Raw genomic sequence first — 24,788 nt, forward strand, 5'->3', positions numbered from 1 at the left:
TTTTGATTTATTTTACCCTTTCAACGCATATTTAATAAGTTTCTTTTTCATCTGTTTTCTTAATGAGAAATACGCGATTATATTTTAGGTTCCTTTCTTCAAGTCTGAAAAGAATCCAAAATTCACCCAAGCAAGAGTGATTGAAAGTGTTACAGTGATTTGTATTATGGCTTACAGTTCATAATAGGAGTGTTATCGGACATGAATTTCCAATGTGACATTGATTCTTTTTACACACTTCACTCTCTATATATAATTAGTTTTGCCATCAATTAAAGGTACATTTTGAAAATTGCTTACATGATAATCTTTAAAAGCCTTTATGAAAATTTATATATTTAAGACATAAGCATTTATCCACCATTCTATTAAAGCTATCATCAGTCATTTTATAATCAGTTTACAGGGGTGGGCAAAAGTAGGTTTACAGTTGTTCTTATAGAAAAATACATACCTACAGATTATGATTATAAGAATATTTGTATTACCTCAAAAGAATGTCCAAAAGGCACCGTGTACTTACGTACAATCTCATAAGTATTCAAATTGCCAGCCTTCATTATTTATACAGCCATTCTTGTAACCTATTTCCTACACTCGAGCACACATTGGCATAGAGTTCTTTATACTTGTAGCCATCATTTTCTAACATGATTCTTTATTCAGCGAATCGTATCATCCACAGTACGTGATTTTCGTGAAAAGACTTTATCTTTGACAATACTCCAAAGTGAGAAGTCCATTTGGGTGAAATCTGGTGATCGTGGTGGTTATTTCACTGGACCTCGTCGACCTATCCACCTGTTGGGTAATTGTTCATCAAGAAACGCACTGTTAAGGCAATGTGGACAAGGTACGTCTTGTTCAAAGAAGTTGTTATTATGATTCTGTCTGTCTTATTGTGGTAAAACAGTGTCCTTCAGAATGTTAAGATACGGATCGAATGTTACAGTTGTATGGAAAAAATTAGGACCAAGTACCACTTTAGACTACACGAACGACCAACCCAAGTATAATCTCGGCTGATTTAACTCTCATGTCGTTACATGGGTATTTCTGTTGAATAACAGATACAATTGTGCCAATTTAAATAATAATACAATAATAAATTCTATGTTTCAGACACAACTATAAACCTGTTCTTACCCACCTCTGTATTTATTATATAATTAATTTATTTTAATCTTATCACGTAATCATTTACGCCGGACACCTGCTTTAACGTTGCCTGGAAGCCACGGTCGTGGATTCGAACCACGGTTAGGCGGATGCTTATCCCCTTAACAACATGATGTCTCGTATTGTGATAAAGTTTTCACGTCGCGTAATCTCACCCACCATATATCCATCTAATATAAGATTGGAAAAGTCTCCTTGCAAAACAAAACAAAAATAAAAAGCTAACGGTAAACCCCGACATGAATGTGAAAAGTCTTCGATGCTTATATACTAATTATTACTTCTCTAAAACATAGACATATGATATAGCCAGTAGTCAGTAAAAGCCGTAGGCCTAAACCACTCATTTATAATGTGAATATTTAGGCCTATTAAGTATTTAATTCTATTTTCTTCTACTATCTTCCGCATATTCCGCGGTTTGACTCCAAATCTTCCTTCCTTGCCTTCCGACAGGGAGCAGCCATTTTAGTGCGACACTTTCCGGACAGATGGCTAGACCGAGCCGAAGGTGACTGGTGATATGACGAAGCGTGGTGATTAAGGGTTATAGAATGGGATAGGAAGCGGGTCGTGACCCTTTTGTAATTGCTGCTATCCCTGAATTTGTCTCGAGAGACTTGAGGAACCAGGAAACTCCGAAGTCACTATAGACGATCCTTAGGAACGAAATCCGCACTTCCCGAATATAAGATAGATATGCTAATCACTATACTACTCTGCTCGGTGTTAAATTTATTTTCAGCTTAAAAAAATATGTAAGCTCTGCCCTTAGGCAGAAAACTGTGAATGAATGAGGGGTACATGCCTGCCTGAATACTGTATATCTAGAACAAAATAGAGGGGTGTGGTCCGTAATTCGCACAAGAAAACAGCACAATATTATACTTTGTCAAAAACTTAATTCAACACAATGTTTTCAGCATTTGTGTTTAATGTTTAATTTTACGAAATATTGACAATTAATTTTAGGACATGTGGTAAAACCACAGTCTAGTATATACAGTCACGAAGCTCTATACGTAGGAAATATGCATCATAGATAGTTGCTAACCACTAGGATCGCTACTATCGCCTCATTACAGACAATGCGAAATAGTACCTGCACAGTCTATTGTTCCTAGTACCCTCACAACTCAAGCTTCGTGACTATATATACTAGACTGTGGTAAAATTATGTAATGAAATCGCCAAGAAATATGGTTTATAAACAGTGAACAGTTTCATTTAGTTTAATTACATTAAATTTAAATTTCATCAGAATGCAAAAAAATGGTACTAAATAACAAATACTGTATTCACAGTAGGCCTAACTGTAGACTGTAACAATAGCAAAGTAAGTAGGGGAGACTCTTGTACCTTTAGCATAGTGTACCTTTGAACATTTTTTTTTTCGTACCTAGAGGACTCAAACTGAAGTGGATTGTAGAGAAAGCCGCTAAGTAGCTCTGGTCATAGTTTCAGTTTGATTTACTGCAAAGTGTGAGTTCTGTGGATAAAAGAAGTTTTTAGTACCAAAAGTAAACATTTCGTTCATTGATATATGTTTTCTAACACAAAACTAGATTGTATTTGTTAATATATTTCAAGTATGGTGTGTTCCCTATCATCTGGTGAATAAAAACATATTTTAATTTCCATGATTTATTCGAATTTCTAGTTTTGAGAGCCATATTTAATATTTTAGGAGAAAAATTTTCTCCGGCGCGGGGATCGAACCCGAGTCCTTGATTCTACGTACCAAGCGCTCTGACCACTGAGCTACGACCCGGGTTCGATCCCCGGCGCCGGAGCGAATTTTTCTCCTAAAATATTAAGTGTCAATATTACAGATAAATTCTGTAGGACAAATTAATATATCTATAATATTCTCTTAGCCATATTTGTTTAAAAGTGCACCCTCTTGTACCTTTGAACACAAAACATCTTGTACCATGAAACATGTTCCAAGATACACGATACTATCGGTTTTTGTTTTTCTTTTATTTTAAGAACATGTCACGAAGTAAGTCTGGAGTTGAGAGGCCCCCAATTGATCCGGATGCCTTGAAGAAAGCTGTTGAAGCAGTTATTGCTCCTCCAGGAAATAAAATCTCAATCAGAGAAGCCTGCTCCGGTTTATGATTGCAGATACATTTTAAACATAATTGTCAGTTTTTACAGCTATGTTCCCACCTATATTCCACGTGTTCCAACTTACAAGAGGGTATATTCCAAGGTACATCAACCTATTGCACCTTTGAATACATTACATAACCCTTCATTTTATTTTTTCCATCCTTAATAGATCTGTAAAACAGGAAAATACATACAGAAAGTTGTAAAGGAATCTTCAATAATTATTTAAAGCATTTTTTTTCATTTAAAAAATTTCAAGTCCCAAAATTTAAAAAAAAAAAATAAATAAAATGTGAAAAGTGTTTAAAGGTACAACAGCCTTCCCTATATTTAAATTTCAATAAGAAATGATACGTGAACGCAGTAAATAGCATTAAAAATGTTTATCCTGGATTCGAACCCTTGAATTTTAATTCACATTCCTTCAATTCACGTGCACGCGTATTTCCTACATTATCTAGGTGCATTAATATTATGAGTCTCGAGTCACATTTCCAAACGACTTCATTACACAACGCTGCCACAGCTCTCGAAACTGGCATCATTCATTTTCAACCCTGGTTGCTGTTACAGCTCCATCGCGATGCACGTCTCGTTCCTGGCGGGCGGCCTGGTGATCGTACTCGTCAACGCTCTGGTGCTATCCGAGAACTCGCCAGCAGCGCCCGCGCTGATGCGCCGCCTGTCCAGCAAGGTCTACCAGAACCGGGCCGTGGCGCAGATGCTCGCCTCCACCGTTCTCGTTGTCACATACGCCATCACGCTGTCGCCCATGGTAACAGCAATAAGCAATTAAATGGAATATTCTTTGTGACGTTATGTACACATATCCTCTGACAATTAAGTTCGCGAACTCTTCTTAAGGGAAGTATCACACCCCACATGCCGAAACTTACCTCGAAACTTTGGTGACATAACCGATGTGCTACGAGAAGATCACGTGCAAAACATTAGCTGCCTGTTTCCACTGCAAGGCCCCGAAATCGAAGCTGGAATCCTTCTGTGGCCAGACGATAACGCGGCGCAGCTGGACATCCCTGCCTCACTGGCGAGCGGAGTGGAGTGCGTGTGTGAAATGGAGTAAACTCTCTCGCGTCCCATCTTCTCAATGAAGTATAAACAAGAGACAGAAGTGACTGGCAACGATTGAATGTTTAAAACACAATTCTTTTCGGCACCATGCACAACGAATAAACACTTCATTGTCACACTCAGGTCACACTGATCTTGAATATCATTAAAGTTATCTCGTGCCCTTTCCTGTTGCCCGCTCTTCCTTATCGCAGTGTTTGATTCGCATTCCTTCCGTCGGTATTCCATACTTGCGAGACCTATAACCCTGTATTCGTCCGCTTGTATTACTGACCTTGACTCACGTACGTCTGTTCGCTGCTGATTGCCACCCACCGCTCCACTGGCTTGCACACAGGAAGGGCTGTCCATTCCAACTAGTAGCGAATAGTATCCACTTCCCTATTACTTACATGCAAAATTCCGGGGTTTATTTCGGGGCCTTGCAGTGGAAACAGGCAACTAATATTTTTCACATGGCCTTCTCATAGTACATCGGTTGTCACCAAAGTTTCGAGGTAAGTTTCGGCATGTGGGGTGTGATACTTCCCTTGTTAGAAAAAGTGCTAGATGCTTTACTGCTGAATATCACTACGGCCATCTTCAGAATATTGCTCTTGGGAAGCTATGCACTGACACGGCATCTATTCCACCCTTCAAAACAATTCTCATTACCGTTTATTATTAAGGATTTCCCAACTCAAAAACTTTGAGTTGACAGTACTTCTGATCTTTATGTTGGTTACTAGGTAAATAATTCATTTGTATTTTTGACAGTTGATTTTGTCATTGATTATATTGTCCTGCTATTTCTTCCTTTGATTTTCTGATCTTGTTAAAGATCTACAGTTAAGACTGCGTAAAGTAGTATCATAATCTGTTTGCTACATGGAAGTGAGGCGTGGATATTTAGAGAAAACTATAAAAGACTAACAGAAGCAGCAGAAATTAAATTTCTGAGACTTTCATTGGAAGTAAGTCTAAGTAGAAGAATGGACATGGGAAGAATTGAGTGTAAGAAAAGTCTGATTGATTATGTAAAAACTTACCAGAAGGAATGCATGAAACACCTACTGAGAATGTACGCTGAACGTTTGCCATTCCAGACATTTAATTATTTTATATTTGGTAGACGAGATTTGGAAAGGCGAAGAAAATTATAGAGGCAGCAGTTGACATAAAGATTTTATTTTGACTTCTGAACAAGATTTAAACCCAATCTTTGATTTGATAGAAGAATAAAGAAAAGGAACAACGACGAGTTGATTTTGCTCTTATTAACTACAACAAATACTGTTTTCGTTACTCTTTCTCTTACAGTTAGTGATCCAATAATTTGTTACAGAGTAAAACATAACGACGTTGCAGGATAAAATCCATTGTGTAATTTGGCTTGTAGAGGCCGGGTCTTAACTGTCGTACGAAGAAAATATCGGCGTCAGTATTACTCCTTCATCTGAACCAAGCATCGTCCCCTGCAGTAGCAGAGTAGTCAGAACTTTAACCTGGGCAATCCCAATCCGAGTCCCGGTCATGCCTGACAATGTCGCAGTCGGAGTTTTTCTCTCTCTTTTCCCCATATTACACATCTAATCATTAAGTCAACATTTCTCCATTCCGTCATCATCCCACATCATTCCCCAAACGCCAGTTGGCGACGCACGGAGGGGACTGGCCTAGGGACGAGTGGGGTTGCCTGCTCGAAGCATAGGTACGCAGCGAAACGTAGTGTAGTCAGCCGGTGTGGGTTTGGGAATGCGTCAGTTTGAAGGTTAGTGCAATAGATCTTTTTCGGTCGCAGTACTGAATCGTAGTGCCCCCTTCCCGAAATTTAATTCCATTCCAAACTAAGCTTGAGAAGCTTGTCGTGTGCAATATTGCTCCGGAGTAAATGTCTAGAATCTCTTAAGACTCCCATTGACAGTGTTTATACACCATTGAAATGCAGTCTTCTATAGTCGATTCGCAGAGCTTCCCACAAACTACTCCAACCGAGGCCAAGATTAATGAACTCTTACGTAAGCGATTATATCTGAATGCTTAAAAAATGCAGACTGTTCAGTGTTTAAAGCCAAATAATTACCTATGGCTTTGTGAATTCGACATGCTTATGATTGAAGCCAATGAGGACTATCTCGAGAGTGAATTCATGTATAACATATTGATAAGTCCGTTAATTTTTGCAGAAAAAACAATCATATCAGAAGTTTTTTTTTTTTTCTTTTTTCCTGACATAATACAATTTGTATCTCAGACCTTAAGAGGGAGAATTACGTCCATCGGTAATTTTTCAGCAATAGACTGTTTGTTAGAAATTTTCTTGATGAGAAATATTCCGGCAGACTGATGGGCACCTTCACTAGACGTCACACTCCTAGACTTCTTCTTCTGGGAGTATATTAAGTATGTTGTATATAGAAAATATTATTGCAACTGTTCGCGCCAGGATAACTATAGCGATCGAAACAATAACGTATGTACGAATATATTGACATTACCTGGTAAGAGGCAGAATGCCGTCTTGACGTGCTAAGAACTAGGCCTACACATGGTGCACATGTTGAAGTTGACTGAGACACATGAACTTTTTGAGTTAGGTAGTAATTAGGTTAAAATCACATTGCTTTATCTTTCTTAGTTAATTTTAATTAATTATTAAAAATTTGACGGCACATTATTTGTTTCCCTATGGTCCCGCGCGATACCAATCACATGAATACACACCCTGTAAGAAATCATTACAAACATAACCAGTATGAGTACGAATAGCAAAAGGCTCGAATAAACTTGATACCACTACTTACTGCTGCTGCTACTACTACTACTACTACTACTACTACCACTCCTACTACTACCACTACTACTACTGCTACTCCTACTACTACCACTACTACTACTGCTACTACTACTACTGCTGCCACCACCACCACTACCACTACCACCACCACTACTACTACTACTACTACTACCACCACCACTACTACTACTACTACTACTACTACTACTGCTGCTGCCACCACCACCACCACCACTACCACTACTACTACTACTACCACTACTACTACTACTCCTACTACTACTACTACTCCTACTACTACTACTACTACTACTACCACTCCTACTACTACCACTACTACTACTGCTACTCCTACTACTACCACTACTACTACTGCTACTACTACTACTGCTGCCACCACCACCACTACCACCACCACTACTACTACTACTACTACCACCACCACCACTACTACTACTACTACTACTACTACTACTGCTGCCACCACCACCACCACCACCACTACCACTACTACTACTACTACTACCACTACTACTACTACTACTACTACTGCTACTCCTAATACTACTACTACTGCTACTGCTGCCACCACCACCACCACTACTACTACTACTACTACTACTACCACTATTACTACTACTACTACTGCTGCTACTGCTACTGCTGCCACCACCACCACCACTACTACTACTACTACTACTACTACTACTACTACTACTACTACTACTATTACTATTACTACTACTAGTCGACCTAGTTGGCGAGTTGGTATAGCGCTGGCCTTCTATGCCCAAGGTTGCGGGTTCGATCCCGGGCCAGGTCGATGGCATTTAAGTGTGCTTAAATGCGACAGGCTCATGTCAGTAGATTTATTGGCATGTAAAAGAACTCCTGCGGGACAAAATTCCGGCACATCCGGCGACGCTGATATAACCTCTGCAGTTGCGAGCGTCGTTAAATAAAACATACTACTACTACTACTACTACTACTACTACTACTACTACTACTACTACTACTACTGTCATCGAAAGGTAAGTCGCCCTCGGTAGCGTAGTTGTATAGCGCTGGCCTTCTATGCTCGAGGTTGCGGGTTCGATCCCGGCCGAGGTCGATGGCATTTAAGTGTGTTTAAATGCGACAGGCTCATGTCAGTAGATTTACTGGCATGTAAAAGAACTCCTGCAGGACAAAATTCCAGCACACCGGCGACGCTGATATAACCTCTGCAGTTGCGAGCGTCGTTAAATAAACCATAATTTAATTTTAATTTCGAAGGGTAATGTTATTCTGAAAATATTAGGTTTCATTTCCAACCGCTACATATTGTGGCTGTATTTATTGTCAAATTCTACGTATACTGTTGTTCACTTTCTTGCTTGTCCTTTTGGTATAACAAAACTGAGACGTAAAAACTGAAAGCTACTGACAGCTGATCCACCAAAAGTTGTTATGTTTTTAATCAGCTAGTTACTGAAACGGAGTATAAAAAGTCATACGGGAAGGAAATCATATGGCATAGAAATAGTAGCAATTTTTCACAAAAGTTAACAATTTTGTCAGCGACATTAATTTTCAGATTCATGTTAATTCAATATTATGTTTGAGTGAATTGTATGTAACACTTCTGCAAAACTTGGATTATTACAAGTGCATGCCATAGCACAGGCAGACATTTGTTATGTTGATTTCAGTTTGCATTGCGTTCCGAGTTATGTCCCGTGAAGGTGCTGGAATCGAATTCTACCCTCGCAGAATGGCAGCCTTCGCAGCCTCAAGTGCAGCAGACCGCAGATCCCAGTCTGTGTCCTCCGGAAGTATCTCCCCAATATGACTATATGGAAGTAAGTAAGACACTTCAACTGCACTAAAGAGAGACCAGCGATACTGATATTGTTTGCATTGCCATTGCATCGAGTCTCATTATGAAAATTAATCAAAGAGTTTTTTTTTTTCAATACTACCATTTGATTATGATTGTCTGCCTTCCAGTGTGAGCTTCTTTCTGGAAAAAGAGAAATTACATGAGCTGCTTCTTTTATAACAAAATTTAGTACTTACATTATTCATGTTCTAAAATAAACTATTTATATGTTGGTTGTTTATAATCCGTTATTAGTGTTATTGGAATCAAATTTCGATTGAATAATAATAATAATAATAATAATAATAATAATAATAATAATAATAATAATCGTATGCTATTTATTATTATTATTATTATTATTATTATTATTATTATTATTATTATTATTACAAAATGATAGTAATATTAATGATGATAATAATTTATTTATTTTATTTTTTTATTTATTTAGAATATTAACGTGCAAAAACAACAGCACAAGGCCAATAATAATAATAATAATAATAATAATAATAATAATAATAATAATAATAATAATAATAATTGATGATGATGACGACGATAATAACGGTGACGATAACAATAACAATAATAACTTCTTTACTGTGTTGATATAAAAATACCTGGCTGACTTGTTTCGAAGTGGTGTCCCTCATTGTCCGCCTAGTGAGCTTCGGACAGTGAGACTTAGGTTAGGTTTCGGACAATGAGGGACATAACCTCGAAACTAGTCAGCCAGGTATTTTTATAATCGTATTAACAGACAGTATGTACATCTCACTTGACGATATGTGTCAGAAGAAGAACAATATTGTTTGTATGCATTTGACGTCTGATTAGTGTAATATGTAGCTAGTCGGCGATGTATGCAATGAAGGGGGAAAGGAACTGGCCACTCTACCCCATTATCGCCAGGCCTAGTTGCCTCATAAGTGGTGCCTTTTTGGTATCACTTGTGAGGTTCAGAAATGTCTTCGGACAGTTGACTAAACAACAATAAAGTAAAGAAGTTATAACGTTAATCGGTGATCATACAAGTGTTAAAAGAGTGTACCAAACAATGAACAATAATAAAATAACTGTTGTTGTTATTATTATTATTATTATTATTATTATTATTATTATTATTATTATTATTATTATTATTATTATTATTATTATTACATAGGGTTTCGGTATAGCAGAACCAAGACACGATTATTGATGGAAGGAGTAATGGTCAGCAGTTGTACTTCCCCTTTCTGTGTTCCGACCTCAAACTACTGCCAATTTTAAGCTTTTGTAGCCTATATGTATTATTAAAATTAAAAGTTGAGACATGTAGGGCCAGACATCTTGGTCTGAAGTATTTTTCTCAAGCAAAAATTTTCATTCACATAGTAACCATAGCTTAATTTGGTCATAACACCATGACCTGAGTCAATACCTACTTACTTACTGGCTTTTAAGGAACAACATTGCCGCCCTCACATAAGCCCGCCATTGGTCCCTATCCTGTGCAAGATTAATCCAGTCTCTACCATCATATCCCACCTCCATCAAATCCATTTTAATATTATCTTCCCACCTACGTCTCGGCCTCCCCAAAGGTCTTTTTCCCTCCGGCCTCCCAACTAACACTCTATATGCATTTCTGGATTCGCCCATACGTGCTACATGTCCTGTCCATCTCAAACGTCTGGATTTTATGTTCCTAATTATGTCAGGTGAAGAATACAATGCGTGCAGCTCTGCGTTGTGTAACTTTCTCCATTCTCCTGTAACTTCATCCCTCTTAGCCCCAAATATTTTCCTAAGAACCTTATTCTCAAACACCCTTAATCTCTGTTCCTCTCTCAAAGTGAGAGTCCAAGTTTCACAACCATACAGAACAACCGGTAATATAACTGTTTTATAAATTCTAACTTTCAGATTTTTTGACAGAAGACTAGATGACAAAAGCTTCTCAACCGAATAATAACACGCATTTCCCATATTTATTCTGCGTTTAATTTCCTCCCGAGTGTCATTTATATTTGTTACTGTTGCTCCAAGATATTTGAATTTTTCCACCTCTTCGAAGGATAAATCTCCAATTTTTATAGATCCATTTCGTACAATATTCTGGTCACGAGACATAATCATATACTTAGTCTTTTCGGGATTTACTTCCAACCCTATCGCTTTACTTGCTTCAACTAGAATTTCCGCGTTTTCCCTAATCGTATGTGGATTTCCCCCTAGCATATTCACGTCATCCGCATAGACAAGAAGCTGATGTAACCCATTCAACTCCAAACCCTGTCTATTATCCTGAACTTTCCTAATGACATATTCTAGAGCGAAGTTAAAAAGTAAAGGTGATACTACATCTCCCTGCTTTAGCCCGCAGTGAATTGGAAAAGCATCAGATAGAAACTGGCCTATACGGACTCTGCTGTAAGTTTCACTAAGACACATTTTAATTAATCGAACTAGTTTCTTGGGAATACCAAATTCAATAAGAATATTATATAAAACTTCTCTCTTAGCCGAGTCATACGCCTTTTTTAAATCTATGAATACCTAACAAAACAAAATATTGTGTATCATTGCTAGAATTGACAAAAATTATTGTACCGCTAGCTGAATAGTTAGAGCGTCAGTTTTCCACGCTGGTAATCCGGGTTCGAATCCCAATGAATCCAAGTGGAATTTGTGGCGGACAAAGATGGTACCGGTACTCATAATAGGTTTCCTCACGGTACTTGCATTTCCCCTACAGTCATTCCATAACTGCTTCATTAATCATCATCATACAGCGCTATGTAGTTCGCCTCCCATGGTGCACCGAGAGCAATGCCTACGGCTGCAGAAAGAACTACAGCTTCAGCATGTCGCTCATAGATGGGATCGCTTGGTTGAATGACACAAAGTCAAGTACTCGCCATTGGTCAAAAGAGAAAGAAAAAATCGGGGTAAGCTGTATCGGAGAGACAATCGCAAGTTTTATACGTGAATACGTCGCAGGTAGAATTAAGGTAAACCTCAGCAGTGACAATCAACATATCTTTTTTCTAGGTACTCTGAAAATTCAGTATACCTTCACTGTGCTGGGACTCCTAGAAGTAGCCATTTTGTACGCATTGAGAGTAACCATGTCGGTTACTATAGTATCCATTGTGTTCTATCATTTGCTACCTGTTGCTTATACCCACGTCTACTCCCCTTTTTTGCGCCGCATATGCCTCCGCATTGTTAGTTTTCTCGCTTCGCTCAACTCCACTCGCGAAATTTTTCAATGTAACTTCTCGACTGCTACTTTTGCTCAATTGAGATTGTAACCTAGTTCGTTACGAATCGTTTGACACCACCGCTAGCGTTCTATCGCTTCGCATTCTCGGTTTACACTACCTCGGCTGCCGCGTGACCCGCGTGCTTTAACTTCTCCCCTCCCGCGTACGGTAGATGACGTCACCCCCTCCAACTCGATATCACATTTGATACATTGATCCTTCGTCTGGCGATCGTCGTTTACTTCATTGGAATATGACATGTGATTTAGAAATTATAGACGTGACAAAATTCGACTGAAAATGTATCTGTCGACTTTGTGGGTTGACACCATAGTATTGAATCGAACTTAAGACTATTCAGGTCAAAATTCACAACAGTTGATGCTGTGAGTTTATGCTGGATTATGTTTCCTGGCTTCAGCGAATCAGAATGTATCTTACAATCATATCGCTCTTAATACAAAATACTTATGATTTAAAAAAAAAACCGGAGGTTCATTGCCGCCCTCACATAAGCTCGCCATCGGTCCCTCCTGAGCAAGATTAATCCAGTCCCTACCATCGCATCACATCTCCCTCAAATCCATTTTAATATTATCCTCCCATCTACGTCTCTGTAATAAATAGGCTATGTATTACATGTAGCGACTGTGTCAATACTATTCTTGTAGCGACGTCATCAGCTGTAATCGATAAAATCAAATAAAAAGTTATGCATGATGATGATAATTATTAGTATTATTATTATTATTATTACTACTACTACTACTACTACTACTACTACTACTACTACTACTACTTTTAATTGGTTTATTTTACGACGCTTTATCAGCTGCTATGATTATCTAGTGCAGGGCTGGGCAACGGGAGCGAATCCAAACTCTAAACGGGGACGCTTAATACTCATCCGCTTCGGCATCAACGCTCCGCGGTATTCGGCGGGGAAGAAAGGGGTTTAAGAGAAGTTATATGGCTCCCCGTGAGAGAGTAGAATTCGCTCTTGGTGCCCAGCCTGTCTAGTGTCTGAATTAAATGAAGGTAATGCCAGCGAATTGAGTCCAGGGTCAATTGCCGGAAGTTACCCAGCATTTGCTCTTAATGGATTGAGGGAAACCCACGGAACAAGCAGGTAACTTGTCCCAACCAAGATTTGAATCTGGGCCAGCTCGTTTCACGGTCAGGCATGCTAATGTTACTCCACAGTGGTGGACTACTGTTGTTACTATTGTTATTATGTATGTGTTTGTATACTCGGCAGATACAGTAAATTTTCTATTCATATAAAGTTGTTTAAAGTTGCAAAAAAATATTCAAAGATGGCAACAAATTTTAACTTGCACCACAAACATAATATCACTTGCTATAGTCGCGTCGCTCTTATTTCCGGCAGCCAATCACGTTTCAGGTCGGCTACATTTAAACGTGTGAGTCTTGTCATTCGCTGCTGATGACATTATGCACGACCAAAAGCTCGATAAATTATTAATATAATCGCCCGCCATTTTGGTTCTTTCGTAGGCATTAAAAGAAAGCATACGAGGACGCTATTTGCTGCATCGTTAAACATTATGTCGTAGCTCCTATGAGAGTCGATTTATTATCATAGGAGCTACGACAATAGATTCCTCGTCTGGTAGCTCGGCAACGAAAGAACAAAAATGGCGAACGATAATACCGACCTAGACTTTATAGAGCCTTCACTTTCTAAGTCGTAAGCAAAGAGGAGGAGTCACACCGGAAATAACAGTGACGCGACTCTACTTTCAAGAAAGGACGACAATGACTTCTTCCGGTGGCACTGCAGTCCACCGCTGATAACGTGCTCACACTGATGTTGCAGTACTTTACACTGTGCGTCCTCCTTGTGATGATCATGTGCGCCGTCTACCAGATCCTCATCAGTCTCGCCAAACTACTCATCCTGTCGTGCGTGTGTGCCGGGTACCTAGCGCTACTCGTCTTTCATACAGGGTAAGTAGTTCAGAGTTCTAAGACAGTCATGCCAATTGATGCCCATAGACGCAAGCGCTCGCTTTAGAGCTCAGGAGAGCCTGAGCGCTTTAAAGCGGAAAGGAAAGAGACAGACGAAAGAGGTAGTATATGCTGCTTGGTCGAGCTATATACAGAGATGGCCAGCACTGATTCAATAGATAAAGGGAAGAGCGTTTATTAAAACTGTATCCATGTTAATATTTAGATTTGTCTGAGAAGTACATATAAGTGCATTATAAGACTGTAAGTTTTAATTTTAATGCTCATTTTTCATAAGTTTGTTTTTTTTTTTATTCAAAAGGAATATTTTCCAAACTTTTTTCATAGAAAAGTGGAATTTTCAGATATAGGCCTATTTACTTAGTAGCCTTCCAGGTACTGAAACAATGTTTTCGTAAATCTAATATATCATAAATACATATTACTGAAGATAGTGTATTACAAATTTTGAAAATATTCGCATGGAAAATGTTTGTAAGTAAATGAATTAAGAAAGCAACTACTGTTTCATCACAAACAAAAGATATGTCCCCATGTGGTGTAAAAATGTCAGCTCTATAGCTTCAGCAGATTTCGAGAAAATAATTTTAATATTCTGATGATAGGAAGTTGCTCACCAATATCACCTTAAAAGCATAATGCGATAAGAGTTTTGTTATGTAATATTAGTTACAGTTGAAACATATAGGCCTACCAAGGTACCTTTGCTTTGTACTATAACATTGTTTTGATTAGTTCATTGATTATTTTTATAAGGCTAAAGATACCATCAATATCAATTCCAACTTATCATATCATATTCAATCTCTTTCTTTGGGATATCACTTTCTTTATGAATGATGTGTTTTATTCACATAGTACAATATAGTTGTACTACTATGGAATTTATGTGAATATTCCTTCTTAACTCTCTATTATGTTATTAACGTTTAAAACGCAACTGCTATATTACGACATTGGTGTTAGTACCGGTACTTTTGTTTTATAGACAATGTAGTTAATATCAAACAGAAAGAAGCCATATAAAATTAACGACATAAAATTTCACGTTCCGTTTGAAGTTTGTGCACCACTGTTTTCTTAATCCAGCATATTCCTTATTCATATACACAACCCTTTCTCCTTCTATACCTAGCGCTTGATGCCCGCTCATGACGTCAAGGTCAGAAAAAAGCGCCTTGCTTTGACATCACTGCTCTAAGATGTGCTATAGCAGCACGCTTGAAACATTCGATAATGATGATGTGTTATACGAGTAGTAGCGTGAGTGCATCTTTCGACATTGTTGGTGTATAATATTTTAGTAATAACTTATATCTCACTCAATACTAACAAATGCCCGCAGAAACCGGAGTGGGAGCGAAGTGGTCGTGTTACTTGGCTTTGTGGTGGCGCTCGTGATCCACAGCCAGCAGACGGAGGCCACGTATCGTCTCGACTTTCTCTGGAAACTACAGGCTACTGGTAAGTTTTGTCTGTAGAACAATGGTTCCCGAACTTACTTAACCCTATTTGAAAAATATGATTTCTGTAAAATTAAAAACAACGATTCGTTTACTCAAAATTAGTGCATATCACTCAAAGAACGACCAGAATAAAATAATATAGTGCAATCATGTATGGGCGAATCCAGAAATGCATATAGTGTTATAGTTTGGAGGCCGGAGGGAAAAAGACCTTTGGGGAGGCCGAGACGTAGGTGGGAGGATAATATTAAAATGGATTAGAGGGAAGTGGGATATGATGATAGGGACTGGATTAATCTTGGTCAGGATGGGGACCGGTGGCAGGCTTATGTGAGGGCGGCAATGTACCTCCGGGTTCCTTAAAAGCAATAAGTGCAATAATGACACGAAATATTACATGAACATAATTTTTAGTACCTAGCCTACTTTGCTGATATTTTCAAACACAGACTGAATAATAATTTGCAAGGCCTAGACGTTAACATAATAACAGCCAGGGTTAAAATAATTTTTTAAAAGAAATTTGATTTCTGGTCGATGTCACTTAACAAAAGGAATGTGGGGATTACTGAAGAATATGATACAGCCATTTTACAGCCCAAACTGATGAAACAAAGATGGTGACGATGACGTAATATAAGCCTAATAATTACATATTCAAGGCATACTAAAAGCCTCAACAAACCTAACCTATCACTGATTCTTGACCTTACGAACTCTCAATCTACCAAAAAACTTATGAAGTTCTGTATCGTATTCTTCAGTAGACCAAGGAAGATAATGCATTCCAGTGTATTAAAGAACTCGTGGAAAATTTAGCTACATATGATAGGACAAATAATGAGTTTGTTTTTGTCAACACGCAATTAAGTTTCAACGATTCTAAACAACGGCTTTTTTTATATTTTCCGGAAGACACTCAAAACAGTACTACAGTCACTGATGGATACTAAATCCATATTCAGACAGTTGCATTCAACTGGCTGAAATTAAAATAAAAAAGGGAAAATTTATTGAAATAATTATGTAGGCCTACATACCTACTGGTGGAATGCTGAAACTAGTCTTTTTCGCAGAATGTAGATCAGTTTCGGATCAAAAGAATACATGAGCACCCCGAGCTTACAAAAGAAAACATTTGGAACCTCATATGTATGCAAAATACGCTTCTCGTCTATTATTTACACCAAAACAAAGACGAGAAATCTTATTGAACTTGAAAATGATATCGTATCACTATATGTATATCGAATATAGGCCTACTGTAGGTACAGAGTCCAGATTTAAGACTACTTTCTGAAAAACAGGCATATATGTCACATTAATAAAATTATTTTTTTTGTTTTAGTATTCATTCATTCATTCATTCATTCATTCAGTGTTCTGTCCAAGGGCAGGTCTTTCACTGCAAACCCAGCTTTTTCCAATCTTTCCTATTTTATGCCTTTCTCTTCGTTCCCTCATATGATCCCTAGTCTATATCTTAATGTCGTCTATGATTTGATATCTTCTTCTACCCCTAACTCTTCTCCTATTCACCATTCCTTCCAGTGCATCCTTCAGTAGGCAGTTTCTTCTCAGTCAGTGACCCAACCAATTCCTTTTTCTCTTCCTGATTAGTTTCAGCATCATTCTTTCTTCGCCCACTCTTTCCAACACAGCTTCATTTATTATTCTGTTTTAGTATATAACTATTAAAACTTTCATTTTTTATGTTAAATATTGTTTATTGCTTCTGGACACATAGTAAATGTATGTTAATAAATCGTTTTTGTGTAATTTTGTAAATCATCTCGCGACCTCCCTCAGCTCTTTAGCCGAAAGTTTATTTAAACCTAAGAATTCCTAAAAGTTTTAAAATCATGTGTGATTTACATATGTCTGTTGTTTATTTATTTACTTATTTATGTGTTTGTTTGTTTATCCCGTTTTAGTTTCGTTTGCTCGATCGATCGCTTGTTCACTACTTGTCCACTTGGCTTCGATATAATTTATTACTTTGTTATAACTTATAAGTGTATTCTCTTATACTGATAATAATAGTTTTTAAAATGTTCTGCTTGATGTATTTATGCCAGCGGAATTATAGAATTATAGTCCCGACGCTGTTATTTCCGGCGTGACTCCGCCTCTTTGCTTACGTCTTAGAAAATGAAGGCTTTGTAAAGTCTAGGTAGGTAGTATCATTCGCCATTTTTGTTCTTACGTTGCCGAGCTACCATGCGAGGAATCTATTTGCAACACCGTTAAACATTATCATGTCGTAACTCCTATGATAATAAATCAAACGCAATGTAATTCAGCAAATAATTGAGCGGCAAATAACGCCTTCGTGTGCTTTCTGCGAACGCCAACCAAAGAGCTAAAATGGCGGGCGATTATATTAAGTATTTATCGAGCCTTAAGAAATGAATCAGCGAATCACAAGACGCGCACGTTTAAATGTAGCCGACCTGCAACGCGATTGGCTGCCGGAAATTAGAGCGACGGGACTATAGCAGTGAATTCGACTGTATGTTTACCTTATGTCAGTTAATAAATTATTATTATTATTATTATTAACGTGGAACATTTTTCACAAACATTTTAAATTTGTTACGAAATTTAAAAATTCAATGTTCAGTTTTAGTGACCGTTTATTGTGATGATCGTCGCGACGTCGCGGGTGTGTGGTTAAGTGACCAATGATCGCGATGTACCCTATTGAGCATGGATAAATTCTTAATAAAGAAAAACTGTCAAAAATAGAACTTCAATGCATGGGAACAATGATAAATAAAGTTGTAGTAGTAGCAGTGAAACTAATGTCAACGAAGGATGAACAAAGCAGTTAAAAGGGTCGTAGTTTTCAACCATGTTGTGTTAAGCAGTTTCCATGGGTATTATATGAAAAATCAAACGATGTTATTTTTGTAAAATATGTAAAGAAAATTTTGAGAAACAGCAATTAAAGTTTTCACGGACTTTGTGCAGAGTCTTCCCCTCCTACCTAATATTTTTAAAAAAGTCAGTATCTGTGCACCGCACCACATCTCTCTCTGTCTCTCTCTCTCTCTCTCCCTCTCCCTCTCCCGCTCCCCCTCTCTCTCTCTCTCTCTTTCTCTCTCTCTCTCTAGGTTTATATGAGGATAGATCGAAAAGTAACGTACAAGAATGTTTTTGTGGCCATGTATTTCATAGGTAAGCAAAATGAAATAATGCACAAGAAAGCTGCAGGTTTTACGTATTCTTCGACATCGGAACCAAATCTCTCGACACATTTCTCCCATCGTGACACCATAGACAATTCAATACACCTCGTTCATAAAACTCCGTTTTTTTTTGGGGGGGGGGGGGCGTATAGCCACCTGCGCACGACTGATTTCACGTCTTCATCCTCCTAGAAATTTCTTCATTGGTCCGAAGAGGTGAAAGTCAGACTGTGCGAGGCCTGGACTATAGGGTTTGTGATTGCCGCCTTAATGATGCCTCTGGGGTGGTGTTGCAGCAGTCACTGGTCGGCCGGAGCGTGCTTCGTCGACGGACTTCTTTGAAGAATCTGCACCACCTGGAGATGTTGCTATGGTCCAGACAATCAAGTATCATACACCTCCAATATTTCCCTGTGGATTTCACTCGAATTTTTCGTTTTTCGAGAAAGAAAAACGGACTACATCTCGCTGTCCCTCACAAGTGAACGATAGTAGAAAAAGCGCCATTTTTATTCAGTAGTTATAGCACGTTCCGCCAGAGTGACATTCGCTCGAAACATTGCTGTCTGTAGCGCAAGATTCAAACTAACTATCAGCCGACTTCGAACGTCCTAACCGAAATAGTATTCCGTACAATAATTGCTGTGCGTTACTTTCCTATCTATTCTGATAATTTAATGTTATTTTAGGGAGTCTCTCTGTTGGAGTTCTTGAAGTCTTGTGTCTGCTTTCTATTCTTCTGTTAACTTTATTAAATCTAGTTATACATATATATATATATATATATATATATATACATACATACATATACACACATACACACACACACATTGGAACCTATACAGAGTGCCTCAGGAAGAATGTAAAATATTTCAGGATAATGTAGTTTGGGTTAACCTACATCGATTTAATCTGATAGGCCTATACCTATGTCCGAATTCTAGCGGTTTGGGGAGAAATATTTGAACATCTTGCGGTTGCGTGAACTATACTTGATGTGTTACGCCAGATCTTTTTCACACGGTTACATTTGAACACCGCAACTCTAGCGCAAAACACAATTCGTGTATTCGCATAGTGAATATGCAGACATGCTTTTTCTTTTTGGATTTTGCAACGAGTTAGAAATCTACTTCTAGCTCGTTGGGATTTTGTAATGGCAATGCGTTGGCTTTGTTGAGGAATACAGACGACGTTTTCCCAATCGAAGGGTTCCATCCAGCTGTTTTTTTTCCCGTGTTTACCGGATTTTATCTTAAACTGGCAGACTACCAAGTGTTTCATTGATTTCGGAGAGGGAACTGGTACCTGTACTTGATATGAATTTACAATTCATGGAATCCTTAAGAAAGACAACCTTTTCCACCGCTGTGAAGTAACGGTTAGCGCGTCTGACCGTGAAACGAGTGGGCTCCGGTTCAAATCCTGGCTGGGACAAGTTACCTGGTTGAAATTTTTCCGGGGATTTCCCTCAACCAACTGAAGCAGAACTGCTGGGTAACTTTCGGCCCTGACCTCGGACTCATATCGTCATCATCCCTACCATAGCTCTGGTTATGTAAGTTTACGGTGCGGCATGCTGTGCTGCACAAGAGCATGGCCGTTCGGCTACCCAGTCATTCACAGAATACCAGGTATAGTAAGTACAATAAGCCTCAGGCTGCAGTGCAAGTCTTCGGGTCCTTCCTCCGTACAAGAGAGAGAGAAAAAAAAGGCAACCTTAGTAATTTTCCTTGTGTAATTATTTTATTTTTTTCACTGAGTTTGTACTTAATTATGAAATAAACTTATTGGAACAACTCAAAATACAGCATTTTCAATAATATATCATATCAAAATGTTCTAAAACGTACGTTTATAATGCTTCTTTCCATTTAAAAATTCGGCCATCAATAACTTTCCAACCGTTACATTTCGGACATAGGTATATCAGGTTAACCCAAACTAAATTATCCTGAAGTATTTTACATTTCTTCTGAGACACTCTGTATATGAAGTTTTCTAAATTAGTAGAGGTAAGCATTCCAACATTAAACGTAAGAATTTTATCTCTACTGTCTTGAAAATAAAAATGATAGCCTATATTTTGTGGTGGTTACTGATACTGCTTTTACCAGAGATGCAAAACATTCCCTACTTCCAAATTCTACATACGTATACAGTTCATTAATGCAGATAACTCTACGCTCATTTTCTCCAATATGCAATTCCTTTTTTCAGTATTGTGAGTGACATTAATTGTGTGATTGTACAAGCAAGATTTCTGCAATATACAGTAGATGTGAGAGTGATGACCATGCCCTGCTTGCAGAGGAAAAGGAGGATATGGAGCACCTGCAGGCGTACAACCACAAGCTGCTGGCCAACATCCTGCCTGTGCACGTTGCCGAGCACTTTCTGTCCAGCGACAAGAACGCAGACGTAAGTGTCTCGGCCTCCATATCCGACGTAAGTTTGCCTTCACTATTTATTTCTCGTTTCAACCCCAGCATTAACAACCTCAGCCAGCATAATTAGTGTTACCATCAGATCGAGCTGCAATTTCTCTGGGAAGCACTCTGATCGACTTCATGCCTGAGATTTTTCACTTTCTCATTATACGAATTTTCGAAAATATTGTGATGCTTTAAAGTAGAAAAAATATTCGTGTGAAGACTTTTTCCATATTGTGCTGCTATGCGGCCACACACACTGAATTGTTGCCACGCATCTGAAACATTATTTTGAAAATGCTGCTGTAAGTAGATTTAAAAATGCAATGCATTGGCCAGATTTCGCAAAAATATTCTACTCAGAGCCACGCATATGTAATAAAGATAGTGGTTTCTGGCATGCATCCGTTTTTTAAACTATTGTTCGCATTCAAAACTCAGAATCTATTAGTCAGTTTATTTAAGAAGTTTGCAAGTGAAATATCCTAATTTTATTTGAAAAGTAATGGTACTTTGTTTGAAGACTATTGTCAGTATTGTTTTCTTTTGTGCTTTTCTTTTTCCATGATATTGTTGAGAATAAGGTGCGGTGTTGAAAGTTATATAATATAAAAATCTACCTAGTCACTAAAATTGGACACTAAGTGAGGTACCGGTACCGGTACAGTAAGAGCAAGAAGCGGTATAACTGTCCACATAACAGAGGACTTCATTGTAAATATATAATTTAATTTATTAATCATTATCTTACCAGCATTTACAATGTAATGCAAATTTTGATATTTAAAAAAAATGACTGATTATTATTTTAGATGTAGAAGGGCTGTAATATAACTTCAACTTACCCCTTACGAGGTTTCAAGCTTACATTATGATTTTGTTATGAAGATGATTTTTTTTGTTTTTCAACCATTTGTTGGTATTCAATTTCTCCAGCATTACGGAATAATTACAGGTTCCATTGTTAGGGCAATAACGCTAAACTTCTGGATCCAGTTATACGGGCTGACCAAACATGAGAAACCAAAAGATTAGGCTACCTTCCAAGTCTAAACCCGTGCGACTCTGAGATTAATCTATAAGCAGTTTCAAATAGCCAGAGGAATAAAATATTATAGTCTTGACAATTTTCTTGACTCTTTCTGTCTTGTGTTTCACAGACAATGCGAAGAAAGCAGAACCTCTTCCAAATTGCAGTGAAATTGTTATGAATTTGTGTGCCGAAAGTTATCAGGAAGAAAGTGTTGACTAAAATTCACGCACAGTACTAAGGCGTATAATGAGAAAGTAATTTTTATTTAAGTAGCATCGTTCTTGGGTCATTCCTTAGTTCTGTCTTTCAATACCGTAGTTAGCGTCCTCTTTCCCAAGAGCGTTACACATTTTGCTTTGCCACTGTTTTAAGACTGTGGTCGTTCGTACCATTGAATAACTTATACAGTGGAATCAGTGCCAATATGAAACCATTTGTTCCAATATGATGATGGAATTGGCTTATGGTATAGATGTTTCTATCCCATTTATGCCGCAGATTGCGAAACTAACTTACCCTATTGCTTTGTGCTTCACCTATGCCATTGGTTGCAGTCTCGTCAACTGTCAAACTAACGAACACCTGTAAATCATATTTTCCGTAGATGTTATACTTATGCTTATTAATATTTAACCAAACAATAGCTTCTTTGTTTGTTTTTATTGATGTTGACCAAACATTTCATTAAACAAAATACTACCATATGATCTAAATACATAAAATATGAAACTGTGATATACAGTAAATGTATCCAGATCACACATTGATGAGATAGAGTATAAGTTACATTTTAATCGTATTGGTGTTTTCAGTAAGGAGCCAAAGCACAGTTTTTTTTTTCTTCTTGTGATACAAAAATAAACGCTCCACTGACAATTCAATTTTTTAAATAAAATTGTTGCCAATTCTTTTGGATCATAGTAACTATTTTCGATTTCATTTACTTTAGTAGGAAGAATTATTTATATGTACCGTAGCTATCATATACATTACTGCATGAACCCCTCCCACTTTTTCTATATTTCCTTCATAATTTTATTTACTTTGAAGCTATGTCGATCTGAAAATGTAAAGTGATATTTTATTGCGTTGCTTTTTTGCAGGAACTATACCACGAACAATGCGAATGTGTGTGTGTTATGTTCGCTTCCATTCCCAACTTCTCCGAATTCTACGTGGAGCTGGAGGGTAACAATGAAGGGGTGGAGTGCCTCAGGCTTCTCAACGAGATCATCGCCGACTTTGATGAACTGTTAGCTGAGCGGCGCTTCCGCTACATCGAGAAGATCAAGTCTACTGGAGCTACTTACATGGCTGCCTCTGGTGAGAAAAAGTCATAAATTTTCTTTATAATTGAATAATTTCAAGGGAAAAATTGTTTCGGGGCTAGGTATCGATCCCGGGACTCTTCGCTTAGCGCACAAATGCTCCACCGACTGAGGTACCCAGGAACTACACCCGAAACCATCCCAATTTTTCCCTTTATATCCACACAACTCAAGTGTTCTGACAAGGCACCAGAAACGCAACTTTGAGTGCACACAAATTCTGTGCGACTTGAATTGTGATTTCTTTGTAATTGTTATGTAAGGTGCTTAGTGTAAATAATTATATAGATTGTGTAAATAATTATTGCTTATCAGTGCATGTACTTATTCATACATGTTATGTTTTCTTTAATAGCTCTTTCATCAAAAACACAACCGTATATAATGTACCACAGTATCAAAGAAAGTATTCTGACGTTGACCCTGATACTGTAGTTCGAACATCGATTTGTTGAAGAACGATAATTGATTGAGGTTGTTTAAACTTCTCTTACAATCATTAACTTTCGACTGGGGAATACTGATGAGAAAGTTAATTCGCAAAGATGAACCCTTTTCCAATTCTTCGTAAATTGGACCAAGTTATGAAAATGTAATAGTAACATTGGAATTAAAAAATATTTATTGTGAATGAAATACTAATTTTAACCATTAATTATACACATCTCAGCATCTGCTCCATAGGAACGTTGTGTCACAGACAGTGGCCCATCCACAGGGGAGGGCTAAGGGGGCTTAACCCCCCCCCCAGAATCAGATTTGTCTTGTGTATTTCCAGTAAATGTAAAGAATTTTTCATTCTCAAGCTAAGTTCCCATACACTTCTGCCATAGTGATATTTATAATTTAAGTCTTAAGAATGTTGGCAGTCCTATATATTCTGACTGAAAGGACTAGCAATGCTCCTGTCAATAGTGAGAACATTCATAGCGAGTGCAAGGTGAACAGTTGAGCCATTCATGGCAGTGGCTCCATCCATATTCTTGACCTCTTAGATAAGCCTATTCTTTGTTGATATTGCACTCTTTTAGTCCATCCAATTTTGTTTGTGCTAAACTTTTA

General features: G+C 37.9%; 1 protein-coding gene across 2 annotated transcripts in view; it reads left to right on the forward strand.

Annotated features, from left to right (window-relative positions):
• LOC138705851 (adenylate cyclase type 6) overlaps positions 1–24,788 on the forward strand; it is an 896,572-nt gene that overhangs the window by 854,725 nt on the left and 17,059 nt on the right. Inside the window, exons 15-20 of one of the 2 annotated variants that reach the window (XM_069834532.1) lie at positions 3,871–4,072; positions 8,858–9,007; positions 14,125–14,255; positions 15,622–15,740; positions 21,245–21,381; positions 23,502–23,721. In XM_069834532.1, coding sequence (XP_069690633.1) covers positions 3,871–4,072; positions 8,858–9,007; positions 14,125–14,255; positions 15,622–15,740; positions 21,245–21,381; positions 23,502–23,721 — 959 coding nt within the window. The remainder of the gene's footprint in view (positions 1–3,870; positions 4,073–8,857; positions 9,008–14,124; positions 14,256–15,621; positions 15,741–21,244; positions 21,382–23,501; positions 23,722–24,788) is intronic. The other variant, XM_069834533.1, reaches the window with a different exon arrangement.

The sequence above is a fragment of the Periplaneta americana genome, chromosome 9 (assembly GCF_040183065.1).
Source record: "Periplaneta americana isolate PAMFEO1 chromosome 9, P.americana_PAMFEO1_priV1, whole genome shotgun sequence".
NCBI classification, from domain to species: Eukaryota; Metazoa; Arthropoda; class Insecta; order Blattodea; family Blattidae; genus Periplaneta; species Periplaneta americana.